At 41.4% G+C, this 15,368-nt stretch overlaps 1 protein-coding gene across 1 annotated transcript; it reads right to left on the bottom strand.

Moving 5' to 3' along the window:
• Positions 1 to 3,309: 3,309 nt before the first annotated feature.
• On the bottom strand, positions 3,310 to 14,970 carry MAL2 (mal, T-cell differentiation protein 2). Its single transcript, NM_001012555.4, has 4 exons — positions 14,776 to 14,970; positions 12,540 to 12,710; positions 7,649 to 7,807; positions 3,310 to 5,182 (listed from the first exon to the last, which is right to left on the bottom strand). Exons 1-4 carry the CDS (start codon positions 14,908 to 14,910, stop codon positions 5,111 to 5,113), a joined length of 537 nt encoding a protein of 178 aa, NP_001012573.2. The 5' UTR covers positions 14,911 to 14,970; the 3' UTR covers positions 3,310 to 5,110.
• Positions 14,971 to 15,368: the final 398 nt, after the last annotated feature.

Raw genomic sequence — 15,368 nt, 5'->3', positions numbered from 1 at the left:
CCTGTCCACAGCCCAATGACTTTATCATTGTGCTCCTGAAATGTAGCTTTACAAGTCAGTTGCCAAAACTTAGCTCAGGTTTCAGAGCTGAAAGGTGCTGTGCCCTGGCAGGCTGGATGCAGTAGTGTTTTGCAAATGCCAAGGACGCAGAGCTCAAACCTTACATAGGAAGAAGCAGCTGAAAACTGCAGATTCTTCAGGACTTGTTTCCTCTTCTAAGATGCAGGAGATAGATCAACACTTCGAACAGGAACTGTATGTAGCCTATTTATAATTGGACCATCAAAAATTCAAGTCAGAACACTCAGAACCTAGTATCTTATCTTATGCAATTTTTCTACCTTTTAACTCCATGCAACTAATTGCCAGACTTAATACCGCTGTAACAGAGACAAAAATGGGCAAAGCCACCTGCAGCCCATACAAAACTGCTGCCTTCCTGCCCACAGCCAGGTCTCCCTTGCAAGGCCTCCAGCAAACAAGGCGCTTGGTGTTTCGGTGTCTGAGTCTCCCATCTGTGGAAGGAGAACCGCACTTCTCTTCCCAGAAGCACCTTGGGTATAACTGCAGTCTGGGCTGCTCAGGTTGGAAGGGGGTAGACTATTCTTCTGATAGTTCTCTATGCCCCAGCAAAGTCAAATGTGTCATGACCAATAGTTCAAAATGCAAATTATTAAAAAAAAATAAAAAATACATGCTCTCACTTTCCATTTTTCCTTTTTGTGAGATCAAAAAGCCCAATGTTACATTGGCATCTCAGTTTTAGGAATCATGGTTCACCGTTATCTTCAGACAAGCCACAGAAAGCTCTTCTGTATGCAGATAAAAGTGGAGAAAACTAGCTCTCATAGAGTTTTATGCTCTTTTTTTCTTCAAATTCAGACAGGAAAATACCAGTACCTAAAGGCAGCCTACAAGCAGGAGGGGAGCCAACTCTTTGAAAGGGCAGATAATAGCAGGATAAGGGGAAATGGTTACAAGTTGAGGGAGGGAAGATTTAGGTTGGATGTTAGGGGGAAGTCCTTTACTATAAGAGTGGTGAGGTGCTGAACGGGCTGCACAGAGAGGGTGTGGATGCCCCGTCCTTGGAGGTGTTCAAGGCCAGGTTGGATGGGGCCCTGGGCAGCCTGGTCTGGTATTAAGGAGTACTAAAGATGTTGGCAGCCCTGCCTGTGGCGAGGGGGCTGGAACTTGATGATCCTTGAGGTCTTTCCAATCCAAGCCATTCTATGATTCTATGAATGTCACCATTTTTAAGTTATAAAGCAATTGCAAATATACAGTGCTTAGAGGAAGCATAATAGGAGACAGCACTGTGAGGTTTGGTTTTTTTTTTTGAAGCTAACGACATCCACTTAGTGATGTGTCAGTGCTTTTTCTTTTACAGTTTATGGAGGGCACAGATCTGCACAATCTCTGCCTGGTTCTGACTCTCCCACCTTCTACAGATGTGCTTTTACAGCTGCATTTTTATGCAGTATTCTAACGCAGCCAAACTTTACTCACTTTATAGGTTTTAATCCACACACACAGGTGTGAGAAATCACAAACAGACTGATCCTGTACATATCAGCTGTCACTGCAAGGAGCTGCATCACTTCAAGTTATTTCCAGATAATTCAGCAAGGCAGCAGTTTGCACTTCTGCGAAGCACCCTCTGTGCATCATTTTCTGAGCACGTCTGAGCAAAAGTTTAGCTTTGTAAACTGTGTAGTTTTGTTTCTCTTCAGCAAAAGCCAGTAAACTATTGCTTCTCCTTGCATCCTTTGCAAGCTGTCTCTCCTCAGTGACTGCTTATTCACCAGCAGCTACTGAACACTGGTATACAAAATATTATGAAATATTTTCTGATTCTAGTAGAGTAGGTACCTGTATGGTATGTTTGATTCTCCAGCACTGTAGCTTCACATCAGATAGAGACATCTGATGAAAACACCATTTGGCATCTGTAGTCTCATTCCTTTCACCTTGAATTTACTGCAACAGTTAATATCCCTGTCCTCTCCCTGCCACTCTTTGAAGACATTTAAGCTTGTGTTCTTCAGTGTCACCAGTCACAGGCTTGGAGGCAACTCTGAACATATAGGAGAAAAGAAAGAGATGTATAAGAATCAGCCTGCACATATCACCTGCAGTAACTATCACAAGGGTTGTGTTACTCTTCTGTACGTATTTGCATAAAGACTTTGTAGTACATACACACATCCTATTTGTGAGTCACAGCTGTCATTTTAGTTATGTATAAGGTAATACCAAATTAATTACTGGTTGTTGGGCGAAGGTTGTGTGTGTGTTTTTTTTTTTTTTTTAAGAATGCAACTGCTTCCTTGTTTTGCTGTGTCTTTCCTTACATCTGCCTCAAAGACCATTAAGCTTCCTTGAGTACCAGCAGAACATTTATGCCCTTGTTAGCCATGAAAGCCACCTCTTCATTACTGTAGTTCTTAATTCTTCTCCACCCTTTGTTTGTCTTTGATAGTTAAGAGGGAAAGTTTAGCCTTTCCTCACTATGCAAATAGTTCCCAAGCTATTCTAACTGCACTCTATCTGGGTTTCTGTAAGTAGATTAAGAGATTTAAACCAAACCCACCAGCCATCATCTTTATACCTCAGGTTTGAACTCAGAGGTTAGATACAAAAACCAACTAAACCTGGTCAGCTTTTTAACTGACATCATGTGTCAATCCTCCTCTGTAAGTCTAAACAAGCAGATAAATTAAGACCTCTCCCTCATCAACCCAGTTGGTTGCAGGGGCTGTGGCTTGCATGCTTTGTGGTGCTCAGTACACATCTAGGCTGCAGGGTGAGGGAATAACCATATCAAACTGTTGTGCCTATTCACAGTGCTGTTGAAGCTGACCTTGCACTTCTCCTCACTAACGTTAGTGCAAATCGCTATACAAATCTAACACTAATGAAACTGTGCCTTCTTGAGAAACCTTAGCCTTAATTCTATGTGGGGCATCAAGAGCATCTATTTTTAAATGTGCCCTGGAAGCACATTTTCTGCACGATTATGAATATGCCTTATCTTTGTGCATAACATAAGTACATATAAGTACATATATGAGTGTGTATGGGTGTGTGTTTGTACTCACAAGTGGTCTTTCAGAAGAAAGGGCTGGATAGGGCTCTGAGCACCCTGCTCTAGCTGTAGGTGTCCCTCTTCATTGTGGGGCAGTTGGACTAGATGGCCTTTAGGGGTCTCTTCCAACTCAAACAATTCTGAGATTCCGTAAAAGGTCAGACTTGCCACGTCGTTTTTTGCTATCTTCCAAACAGAAGATTAATAACCAGACTGCTGCCATAAACATTTTAAGTAACTTTAATGCTGCTTAGGTAAGTCTGTTAAACATTTTCATCCATATACTCCAGTGTTACTGTACATATTTTATACAATATGAAATTTCTTTTTAAAGTATATGGCTCTAGATAAAACATTCACAAAACAAGTTCCAGTGCAAGTAAAGGATTAGGAAAAAAAAAATAAATCAGGCAGAGTACAAAAATCTTTGGAAGATAAAAATTTCAAAAAACAAGATATACAAAAACATCCCATTGCAGTAATTCAGGACTGAGTGGTTCCAGAAGTTGGAAAGGCTGCCACTCACTGCTGCGTCATTGATAAAAATCTCTGTGCTGGGTCAGCAGGGACTGAAGGACTCCATGAGGATGGCAGCTCTCAGAGATCCTTGTTGCTGACAAATTTGGCAAGTACCCTTCATAACATGCTGTCACATTGGTTGGCTCAAGGAGAAAGAGCAGGTCTGGGAATGAGGAAAATTCTGTCTTCCCTCACCCAACCACTGCTGTTCTCTGTAGAATTCTAAGGTGCAGTCTCTGCAGAAGTGTAAGGTGCAATGGCAAGAAGCAGTGAGCAAAAAGTTTTGTGAGTGACAGGGAACTTTTATGCTCCCATATTATCCATTTGGCACTAGCGACGAGAGTTGTTAAGGAGCAGGGCACAATGCTATCGTTAAGTTAATTCTGTATTTATAATTGTGCCATTACACAACTGGAATATTCAATTAATCTTCCCTTCTGCCAAAAGCCAACTCTGTAATGGGTGGACTGCTTTGCATGTCACTGCTTTCAAAGAGAGTGCATAGGCACAGGCATCTGTCCAAATAAAAACACCTTTACAACACAACCCAACATCAGGATGTACCAAATACTGCATTGCAAGAATTGAGGTCAGACAGTAGTCACCCATTTGGTAACATTCCATTCAAATGATGTTGACTCACATAATAAGTAACAAAAGCAGCACTTAAGTTACAAAAACAAAGCTGTATTTCCACAAAGTAAAACAGTGCAAATATTCTTGTCAAATTTATGCCATTTATGTACACGCACCACACAAATGCACTGTTTGTTTTGCAGTATAAATAGATCCAACTGAGCTGATTTTCTAAACCTAATCAACTACTTACTGTTTGACAATCCCAGACATTTTCCATCTACAAAAGAATACAGTAAGCTGGAATGATCAGATCACCATAGCTGAATATGGTTGTGAAATAACAATAGAAGATTGCACTGGATGGATATTTAAAATATATTCTCTGTACAAAGTTAGTAACACATACTAAGCTGACATCACAGTCAGACTGGACTCTGATCATGCAAAGAGCAGCACACACAAGACCAACGACTCTACAAAGAGCCTTGAGGCCCTACCTGTGTGGAACACACTGTAATGCTGCAGCACATGTAGAGCCCAATCCCAGGCCTTAGCAAGGGGATAGCTTTTTTAGCTGCCTATTCAGGTAACATGTCTGTTTAGTTTCAGTTTTCTTCCTGTTCTTCTGGTTTAGCACCAGAATTCTGTTATCTGCTAGTAACATCTGTTTATCTCTGAACTCTGGATTACAATTCAACGAATAATGTTTCTGAGGAGTTCCCAATGCAAGTAAAAAAAAACAAAAAAGGAAGAGACAGAAACTTGTCTTCTGTTAAAGACATCCTGATTAAGGGTTATTTGCACTTCAGCACTTGGAAACAAATTTTAAGCAAAAAGTATTTTTGGAATTACATTACGGTAAAACAGACAAGTAGTACTTAATTTGATCTGAAGTAGAACACTCAGGAAGCAAAGTCTCTTCAACTGCTATAGCTTCCATCTCCTCAATGCCAGGGCTGTGCTGAAACCATAACAAACAGCTGTTGCGAAGGCAAATATCTATAGGATGAACAGGGAAAAAAAGAAAAAGAAAAGAAAAAAAGTGAATCACACATTATATTGCTCTACATTTTTTTTCCCTATTTTAAATTAATATAACAACACAAATGACTCAAAAGGTCGTTTTACCATTTACCCCGATGGTAAAGACAGATCTGGTATCCTCTGAAGCTTTCTCATAAACTCTACTTGAAGCCCACATTATTGTTTTTAACTTAGTTGCTAGCTGCTGAAGATATTGTGAAATAGGATATAAACAGAACATGTTTGTGGGTTATTGTAGAAATTAATCGCATGTATTTCCATCTTAGATTTCAATTTTCTCTTATCTAGACTGATAGCCTATGATTAGTGTTTGATTAGAAAGTATCCAAATGAGTGCCTCTACTGGCAAACAATGAAGCAGACGTCCCTCTAAACAGCAGAGCTCTTCACTTGCAGAGAGAAAGAAACAGACTGAAGTTGGGCCTCTTTAGCCAGAAAAAAAGAGACATGGCTCAAGAAATTGAAGAGATAAGAACTGTAGATCGTGCCATGGCGAAAGTGAATATGTAAATTAAAAAGGAAGGAAGAAAAACTGAGTTGTTGGAAACAATAGTTTCTCATATTGTCCAGTACTGATCATGGACACTTTCTCTTAGAACACACAGATTCAATCCAGTGATAACAACCTTGCTTCCACACAAGCATTAATTTGACAAATCAAGTTCTGAATAGATGCTAGAACTATTATTCATAAAAGCACAAGATACATTTTAATTGCAGTGTACACAACTAGAAAGTCATTTTAAAATAAAGAAAAAATAACGTGAGGCTTTATCTTGTTTTTTATTCATTCTTTTTCCCCTCATGTAGATCATAGGATTGTTTTACTGATGAGTTTCAAAGGGTCACTTTTTTTTTTGTATGCTCTGACTTCCTAATTAGGTACTTTTGGAAAAAATATGAAGACACTGAAGACTACACCATCTGATTCACCATCTCCCAGCATCTCTTAATTGATAGTTAAGGTGAGTTACAAAATCATGTCCTCTTACTCCATCTTAACAGAGATCTGAGGGTTGTAAAGTAGTGAATTCTCCTTAGGACAAAAAAAGACTATGGAAGGGGTAAAGAGTCCTTGTATTCCTCAGTATTCTGTTGTCAGAGAAGATAAATATTTTTCTTCAGTCACATGAGTTACCATATGTCAAGTAAGATCTGAACACATTGAAACAAGGACTGAGGGGCTACTCTGAAGCATGGAATTTGAGATACATAATTAATTCAAAGCTCTCCATCAGTTTAGACACAGTTGAGAGACATCACCTGTCTACCAGCCATGGCCATACAGGAATTTCATGTGCTGGACTGTTACTGGCAAGTGGGTAATAGTGAGGAACTTGTGACTAGAAGACTGACACGCTCAACTTGCTCTTTCAGAGCTCAGCTTGCCAAAGTAAAAGGCCTTTCTTCTCTTTTCTACTCTTGAAGAGAGGATGTAAATCTTACACCTTGGGTTTATCCATTTCAATCCACTCTAATATGAGCTGAAGGTATTTACTGTGTAAAATTTATGGTTATCTAATTTTGAGGACAAGAGATACTTCCAGAACGATTCAGAAACTTAATAAATGTAAGAAGTTCCTTTAAGTCTGTGAGATGCCCTGAAAGATGCAAAAACAAACAAACCAACCCCACAACCCAAACTCAAAAACACAACAAAAACCAAACCAACCAACCCAAAACACAAAGCAGGCAGTCGTTTCAGTTCTTCAGGTTAATTCTGCTGGCACACCTCTACTTGCCATTCAGGTGTTCAGCTAGGGAGAAAGCTGAAGATTTGTGTATTTTCTGACTCACCAATGCACAGTCACATCATCAGATACAGTGATTCAGTGATGATGCAATTATAGCAATAAAAAGGCGATCTGAGCTTAGCTGATCAATAAAAGCTCTCTAATCCTTGCCACTGGAGATAGCATGTCCCTTGCAGCTAGTTTTTATGCCTGACATCAGAGAATACATATCTGGAGCTTTATAAGGAGCTAGTCCAAGATTTTTCCCTATGGCATGCTCAGGACTATCTAAAAGGTATAAAAAAACCCAAGCAATTATAAGTTTGAGAGCAGGCTTGAAAGTCATACCTGATGCTTTGATGAAGGCTCAGTTTTCATCTTTTACTTCTATTCCAATATCTAGCATTGCCTTTACAAAATATCTCATCAAAAAACTAGATTTTGTAGTAAACACAGACTTAAAACACTACTGTGAAAAGTACCATCTAAGCATCTATCTCATTAGGCTCCATTAATAGATCACTGCGCTTTTTTTGCATGCCACTGTAAGAATGTTTGCTGCTTTCAAAGACTATTTTCTTCCCCACAATCCCTCTTCCTATCGCAGCTCAGTTCCCAAGTTGAAAGGCTGGTTACCAGTGCTTACAACAGAATTCCACTGCCAGACACAAGTTCATGAAATACATACCGAGGCTGCTACGCTTATGTTATACTCATGATCACCTAGAAACGTCACATATGTGGTGGAATTTAATCTGTAAGGGAGGTGATGCAGAGATGTAGTTGCTGCTTGCAGTAGAAAAGCTCCAAAATAAAATACGAAAGTAGCACCATGGAAAAGGAAGTCCTGAAAAGCAAACAACAGGTTCAGTCTGGGCTGCTATACGTACCTAATTCTTCTAGTCTCAGCATAAATGAAATCCGACACAGAAACATGAAACAAGTATTGATAACAATAATCGTCCATAAGCAGTGTTTAAGCACGACATATTTTCATAACTGCCTACAATTATAAGCAACTCAACATAATTAGTAATAAAGGGCAGCCCTCCCTCTTCCCCAAACCCTGCATTCTTTCAAATTAAGAGGCATGCACTCACGCCTCATACATGCACATACGCTGACCTTTTAAGATCACTTTAAAGCTTAAAGTGGGAGCTTACAGAATTCTCCCTTAGTGAGGCTTAGGTTAAAAACAGGGGGCATACAGACCACCTCTATCACAATAAAACAGTACATGTTTGCAGTCTCCAAAATCCCTTCTCAGCTATAACCTGAAGTCCAAAAGCTCCCCCTTACATGCTTTAATTTTGTTTATAACAATGCCCAGAAACACTCCAGCCCTGACACAGCTGAAGTTTACTTCTAGGCACACAGTCCAAGAACTGAGGCACTTCTACAACTCTCTCTCACTTTGCTCATATGCAAAATACAGTAGTTTGGAAGTACTTTGTGATACTGCTGAATAAAATGCCTGGGTCTTGAGAGCAGTTAGGCTTTGCTTTATATTCACATCTCTCCTGGCCTTCTCTAGGCAATTCCCTGCTCTGGGAATGTATACCAGCTGGGATGTATACCAGCTAAATACAAGATTTAGACATCTAACATTTCTGGGCTCTAATACTGAGGCACATGAATAAGCAGCTTTGTTGCCTAAATTGTTGAGTGGGTTGAGTTTTGCAGTGTTCTACGCAGGAAGATCCAAGACCTGTTCCAGAACAGTTTCAAAATGTCCAAAATGTTCTTCAATAATCTCCCTCTGTTCATTCTGCAAAGCACTCGGTTCCTGAGCCTATCCACCACATGCTTTGTGCATGCACATATGCAGGTGTGCAAAAGTACAGACATTTTGAATATTATACACAAGTATAGGTATGCCTGTTGATGACAGTCATGATAAATGTTCCATATTTCACACACTAATGAATTCATTACACACCTGTAATTCACAGTTGGCTACCAGTATGTCAGGAGTGAGAACTCAGGAAGCATTCCACGTGACTCATCCTAACAGCAGTCAGCACTCAGATGCACTGGAAGTTACCGTGCAATATCCTTATCTATTACTATCTGATATCAAGGTAGGGATGTGCTGCCTTCCCCTACGTAGAGAACATTTCTCTGTTTAGATAAATTGTTTCTTCATCGGTGTCAGGTTCTTTTTATTGAATGAATTTCCTCTGCAAATTAATCGGCTGTTCCATATTTGTCAGCAGCTATTGCTACTTAAATTGCACTCTGGTCAGGTCTGTAAGTTATGAAACAAGGTGCTGCTACAGTTTTCAATTCCATTTAGCCAGGAAATAGTTTATTCTTAATAAAGAATCACTTGAGGCTAAGTCATTGCAGTTATTCCCAATTTATGGTCTAATTCCCAACTTCTATCCCAGCTGCCTTTTTTCTTTTGTCCAGTTGGATTTCAAAGGGAAGTAATCAATAGGAGACTCCACTGACATTCACAGAACTAAGAGAAGAAAAGAGGGTGGTAGGTGGCTGGATGTCCTTCACGTGCCAGGCTTGCCAAATCTCAAGCTTTGGGCATAAGACACATTCCCTCAGTCTCCAGGTCTTCTGTAACATCTGTTACCTCATATAAGAACAGTAGGAACCAGCAGCTCTCTGTGCGTGTGAGTGCTGGAGCATGAGAGAACTCCTGCAGCTAAGGAAGCACTTCTCACTACCAGAAGAATCTTCTATGCTACCACCTGCACACACCGTGTCAGAGCACATGCAGGTGTGTCACTGTGTGACAAATACCAGATCCATCATGGCCTGACACACAAATCTCATAGCACAGGTTTCCAACAACACAGAGCTCTGCACAAACCCACAGATGATCAAGGACATTTCCTATTGGTGGGCTACTGAGCACGCAACTACTTCAGTGCTACTGGTTGCACACATTTGGCACTACAGCTCACCAAGAAGCACAAATAGCTGCATGAAGAAGGCAGTGCTGACAGCAGAGGCATTTTCAAAAGACAGACTCTTTAATTTCCTCCACTCTCCTGCCGAGCTCTATAATTTTCTTCTCCTGGCAGCAATCACAGTGAAGCTATACAGCATCAGTAAGATTTCACACTCACATGGTTATGGTTTCTATAACCAAGAAACCCAAGATGTTATTGCTGAAAGGATATTTAAAATAATTGTGAACTTGCAGCCTAACTCTCCATTACATTAACACTTGTATCATCAGTGAAACATCAAACAAAAAATAAATAAATCTGTACCAGATCTGCATGATATGTCAGCTCACAACTAATTCTGTGAACAAGTGCTGTGAGTCAGGTCATAAAAAATGCTATTTGTTCATACCATCTGGTTTAATACAGAGCGATGTACTAGGGTTCATGTTCTTCTCCAACTCTTCACTGTGTAGCATCATATTCTTTTTAAGTTCAGTGGAGCTAATTATGTCATAATGTATTGCAAAATGTACATCTGGAAAAATCCCATGCTGTCCTTCAAATTCACACTTAAACTTCCAGAATCTGAGCCAGTGTTTCCCGGTGAATCTATATATGATACATTAGTACTCCAACATAACCAAACTATGACTCTACCCACTCTGATGTAATTGAATGACCTGTATCTTATGAGTCCTATTGCAAATTTAGTTTCTGAAGTAGCAAAAATGCATATTTACATAAATACATGTCAACCTAAAATAAACGGGTATACCCTTTTATTGAATAATAATACAACATAGTTTAAGTATTTCTGGTAGTTACTTATTTGAAACAAAAGGTAAAAGCCTTGTGAAGTGCTACTAAAGACTCTAGTGTCAAGTTGCAGAGCATTTGTATACCTCAGAACAGTGGTCAAATCATATACCTAGTGTTTTTTGTTGAAGATTGGAAGAGGAAGGATTTCAGCTACCATGCATACAGTGATTTATAATTCACAAGGGGAGAAAATTAACAGTACATCCTAGCACTGTCAGCATAAAACAGCCAATGTATAAGACACAAAGTTGTTTAAAGATGAAGATTTTCAATCTATAAAAGACTATGCCCTCATCCAGCAACTCTTAAGTAGATTCATAGTTGTAAATTGGCAAATAGTTTCAATGAAACCCAAGACACTATTAATTTACTTAAGTGATACACATGCTCAAGGCTTTGTTGCATCATAACTTGTGAGGATGTCACGGCACAAATCCCTGTAAGGCCCTCTGTAATTGTAACTCATTATTAGCTTACTTACTGCCCACATTGTGTTGGAAAGCTGAGATTGAATGCATATTTGTTTTAGTAGTATCCTGTTCATTTTAATGTAATCCAATTTGTTACCATCGATGGCATTTGAAACTGTCAGAGCCACAAACTTATGAAGCTCTATGATTTTGCTTGTAAGAACATTAGTCTCAAGGAGATGTCTGTGAACAACTAGAACACATCGATAAACAAATATACTGATGCCGAAGAACATAAATCCAGCTATGATCAAAAAGTGTCAGTAAGAAAACTAAGGGACCTAGGAGCAAAGTGAAGGTGATCAGCAGTTATAAACAAACATGCTTTAGTATTTAAGAAGTTTTGATACTTTTGAAAGATTTTTTTTTGATGATTCACGCTTTGATGACAGTTTAGCCACCTGTTATTACTCATTCCTAGTATTATTAGAATCATACCACCTTGCATTCAAAACCTCAAAGTAAAAAATCAGTTTATGACAACCAAGGAATAGATAAATTAGCAGGCAATAAGCCAAGATATCTGTGTGGTTGGTGAAAAACAGAACCACAGCTTCCCTTTTTAATAGCAAGGTATAGTCTGTGAGAACTTCTGGCACAAGCCACAATGCTCCATTAGAGCATGAATTAAGTCTTGTCTTCACACTAGACAGAAACTGAGCAGAGCATAATGAAGTCTGTAGTCTCCCCAAGATTTCTCTAACGATGACAAATGTCTTCTACAAAAATGTTAAGCAACACCATGCTGCAGCTCACACCTTCTCTGACTACTTAAGCTGTAACAGCCAGCTGTTAGTGCAGGCCTGGCTTTAAGGAAGTGACCCACAAGGCAGTTGAAGACATTCTTCAGAATGAAGGAGACAACCTGGGTGCTTTGGTCTGGTGCTAACCCAGACAACCACACCAGACAATGTGTTCAAAAATATATCTAATATTTTCAAGGAAATGATACATCTTTATACTTCACATCTCTAGTAGTTGGAAAAAAATTCTAATTTCCAGTTCATAATTATTTCTGACCATTTAAATCAACTTATTTTCATGCCTTACTAAACTAATCCTCTTCCTGCAGCTTATGCCTTTCATATGCTTATAAAGGAAGAGTACACTGCTTCAATCACTTTCAAAAGCTAGGTACTTTCAGCCTCTGATGAAAAAGAGGTCCTTGGCATCCTTGTAGCCCTACTCTGTCCTTTTCCAGTTCTGAATTCCTGTTAAACAGAAGGCCAGACATTCAGACTTTGCTTAAGCACATCTCATTAAAACATTTTCCATTTATAAAACAGAATATACATTTTCTACAAATTTATATGAATGAACACATGTATTATTTACATTTCTATACATTTCTATTAAAATATATATTTCTAAAATATCTTACTGTCTGGTTCCAGTTGACAGCGATTCTATTTGCATAACCGAAGAGAAACACACACAGGAACACAATGGACAGGAACCACGCAGTCACTGCTACAAACATTACCCATCCCTGCAGCAGTGGTAGCGGAACTTGCGTAGAAGCTACCAAAATCCAGACTATTGTTCCAAACAGCTGTAAGGAAAGGAATACAGGTGGTGAACTGAGAAAGAACTTCCAATTTTGTCCTGTCTACCAAAGAATTAGCACTTCGTATCACAAATCAAGCCCTGAGATTGCTTTCAGAAACCTAGAGGAGACACTGCAAGAGTACTCCTAGTGCTTGAAGAAGGGAGCTTATATAAACAGGAGGCAGAGCAAGTTTTTAACACAGGCAGCCAGTAATAGGATATGGGGGAAGGGAGATTTCAATCAGATGTCAGGAGGAACTTGTTTACTCAGAGGGTCGTGAGGCACTGGCACAGCTGTCTGGAGAAGCTGTCAATGTCTCGTCCCTGGAGGTGCTCTAGGCCAGGCTGCGTGGGGCCATGGGCAGCCTGATCCAGTCAGTGGCAGCCCTGCCCATAGCACAGGGTTAAGACCAGATGATCTACAAAGTACCTTCCAACCCAGTCCATTCTATGGTTCTCTGATCTTCTAAGAGCCCAACTGCTGTTCTCACCAACTGTAGGCACTAGGCAGTGGCTTGACAAAGCCTCTACTAAAGTAGTCCTGAAAATGGGATTAACAAACTCAGGTAATTTCTGTGCCACTGCTGAAAATTCTACCATATATATACACACACTGAAGTTAGCATGATAGGGATACACATCCAATTTAGATTCAATCTCATACTGTTTAGTTTTGTAGTTGTAATCAGATGAGACATATAAAGGAGATGAAACGGCATTGTCTTTTTTAATGTATTTGTAATAAAATACTGAAAGAGAATACATTAAGTAATAAAGTGTAAGAAGAACTAGACTACAGAGTAAGATGAATTATAAATAATGATGTGTTGACTAGAAAAATACACAGCTTTCCAGAATTATAACTAGGGGAAGAATTCAGCACCACCAATTTTCTTTTCAGCATACAGAGAATGAGTAGTGAGGATACTGTGCTACGATGGTCTGGATGGAGAATTTACACTATAAGGCCTGCCTGGCTGGCCTAACAAAAGGTACCACCTCTCCCTCAAATCCTGCCTCTTTATGATAGCCGAAAGAAAAAGTAATTAGCATCTTAGGTACATTAATTTATTATGGAAAGGTTTAACATCATAATCCAACCTGCTGCTGGATAGCTACGATTAATTTCAAAGCAAGCTACTACTTTTTTGCTCAAGTCCTACGGATTTAAAACTACAAAGTCAGAGGCTATGCTTTCAGATTCTGAGAACTTTCATTGAATGAAGGTTGGAAGGGAGACATCTCCTAAAAGATGCCTGCTATATTAGTTATAATCAGTGACAAAACTAGTTGGGTCCTCTCTAGCATTACATTACAGCTGCATGACTGTAAAACGCATGGCTAGCCTCAGCTTGGAACTCCCAGCAGTTCATGTATTGGCCTTTAGGTTGCTCTTGGGGGTTCCATTTTTAGCTGTTGTGAAGAACCAACCTTCCTCCAGTTTCACAAGACTGCAGGTGCAGCTCTGTTATGTACATACCAGACAGTGATGAGCAGTGAGGAAGCAGAAAGGACAGCAGGCAGTGTCTGCTAAACAAAACGCAGACACATATGAAGCGTTCCCACTACTCTGAATGTGGAACCTTGTTCCTTCATAAAATGAGCTCTGCCAAGTTTTCTCCCCTCCACACTACTCGTGCCACGGTTCTGTAGAGACTAAACTCAAAGGACCTCAGCCCTACCTACTTCAATACATCTCCAGCACACACTAAATGCACTGGGAGGAGTTCGCACAGAACCTGTAACACAACTTGCGCAAATTTTCAGCGTAGGTTTTTGGGTGCGAGGCTTTCCGTGAACCCGGCGGGACGGGGACGGGGGGGGGGAGCCCCGCACACAGCCGCCCCGGGCACGGCTCCGGGCACAGCTCCATCTTTCCCCACACGGCCGCTCACAAAATGGCAGGTGAGGCGCAGCGCGACGCTACGCGCGGCCGCCCACGCGGTGGAGCCGCAGCCAGGAGGGCGCGAGTGCGGCAGGTGGAGGGTGGAGGGCGGCGAGCGGCGGGCACGGACGGCAGGGAAACGGGCGACAAGGGGAGCCCGGGTCAGCCCGGCCCGCGCACTTACGATCTCCAGGAAGATGAAGGCTCCCGAGTAGGTGCGCAGGATCTCCAGGCCGGAGGGCAGCGTGACCCGGGGGGGCGGGAAGTAGGCAGCGGGGTTGGGAGGCGGCGGCATGGACAAGGATCCACTGGGCATCATGTTGTTGCTGCTGCCGAGCGCGGCGGAGACGCGGGAACGCGAAGCCGCGGGCAGGTGGGCGAAGAGGAGGAGGGGGAGGGCGGCGGGAGGAGGGAACAGGTGCGGGCGGGCCTCCGTGCACCGCCCCGACCGCCTTCCTCTTCTGCCCTCCCTGCGCCGGGCCGGGCCCGCCCCGCCCCGCTGCTGGAGGGGCAGCCCCGCTGCGGGCTGTGCTGGGGAGCGGAGCCGCTGGGGGTGTTGGGAGGCCCGCAGGGTGCCCTGCGGGACGGCTTAGGATAGAATCAGAGCAATCCGGCTTGTCTTCTCCGGAGTGAAAAGACCTGAGCCCTCAGTGTCTCCTCACAGAGCAGGTTCTCCAGCCCTTTGGTCATCTTTGTCCTTTGGACCGTCTCCAATCCGTTCTCATCTTTTTTGATCAGTGGAACCAGAAGTGGACACGGTACTCCATGTGCCACCTG

The sequence above is a fragment of the Gallus gallus genome, chromosome 2 (assembly GCF_016699485.2).
Source record: "Gallus gallus isolate bGalGal1 chromosome 2, bGalGal1.mat.broiler.GRCg7b, whole genome shotgun sequence".
NCBI lineage: Eukaryota > Metazoa > Chordata > Aves > Galliformes > Phasianidae > Gallus > Gallus gallus.
Note: the sequence above shows the minus strand (reverse complement) of the source record. Positions and strands in the feature narration are given on the sequence as shown.

What these genes read in the sequence shown, in the direction of transcription:
- MAL2 (NM_001012555.4), bottom strand. Translation starts at nt 14,910, where the DNA reads ATGATGCCCAGTGGATCCTTGTCCATGCCGCCGCCTCCCAACCCCGCT. An exon ending in CCTTCATCTTCCTGGAGATC is followed by an intron (nt 12,711 to 14,775) that starts GTAAGTGCGCGG and finishes CTTTCCTTACAG; the next exon opens with CTGTTTGGAACAATAGTCTG. An exon ending in ACATAAGCGTAGCAGCCTCG is followed by an intron (nt 5,183 to 7,648) that starts GTATGTATTTCA and finishes TTCATCCTATAG; the next exon opens with ATATTTGCCTTCGCAACAGC.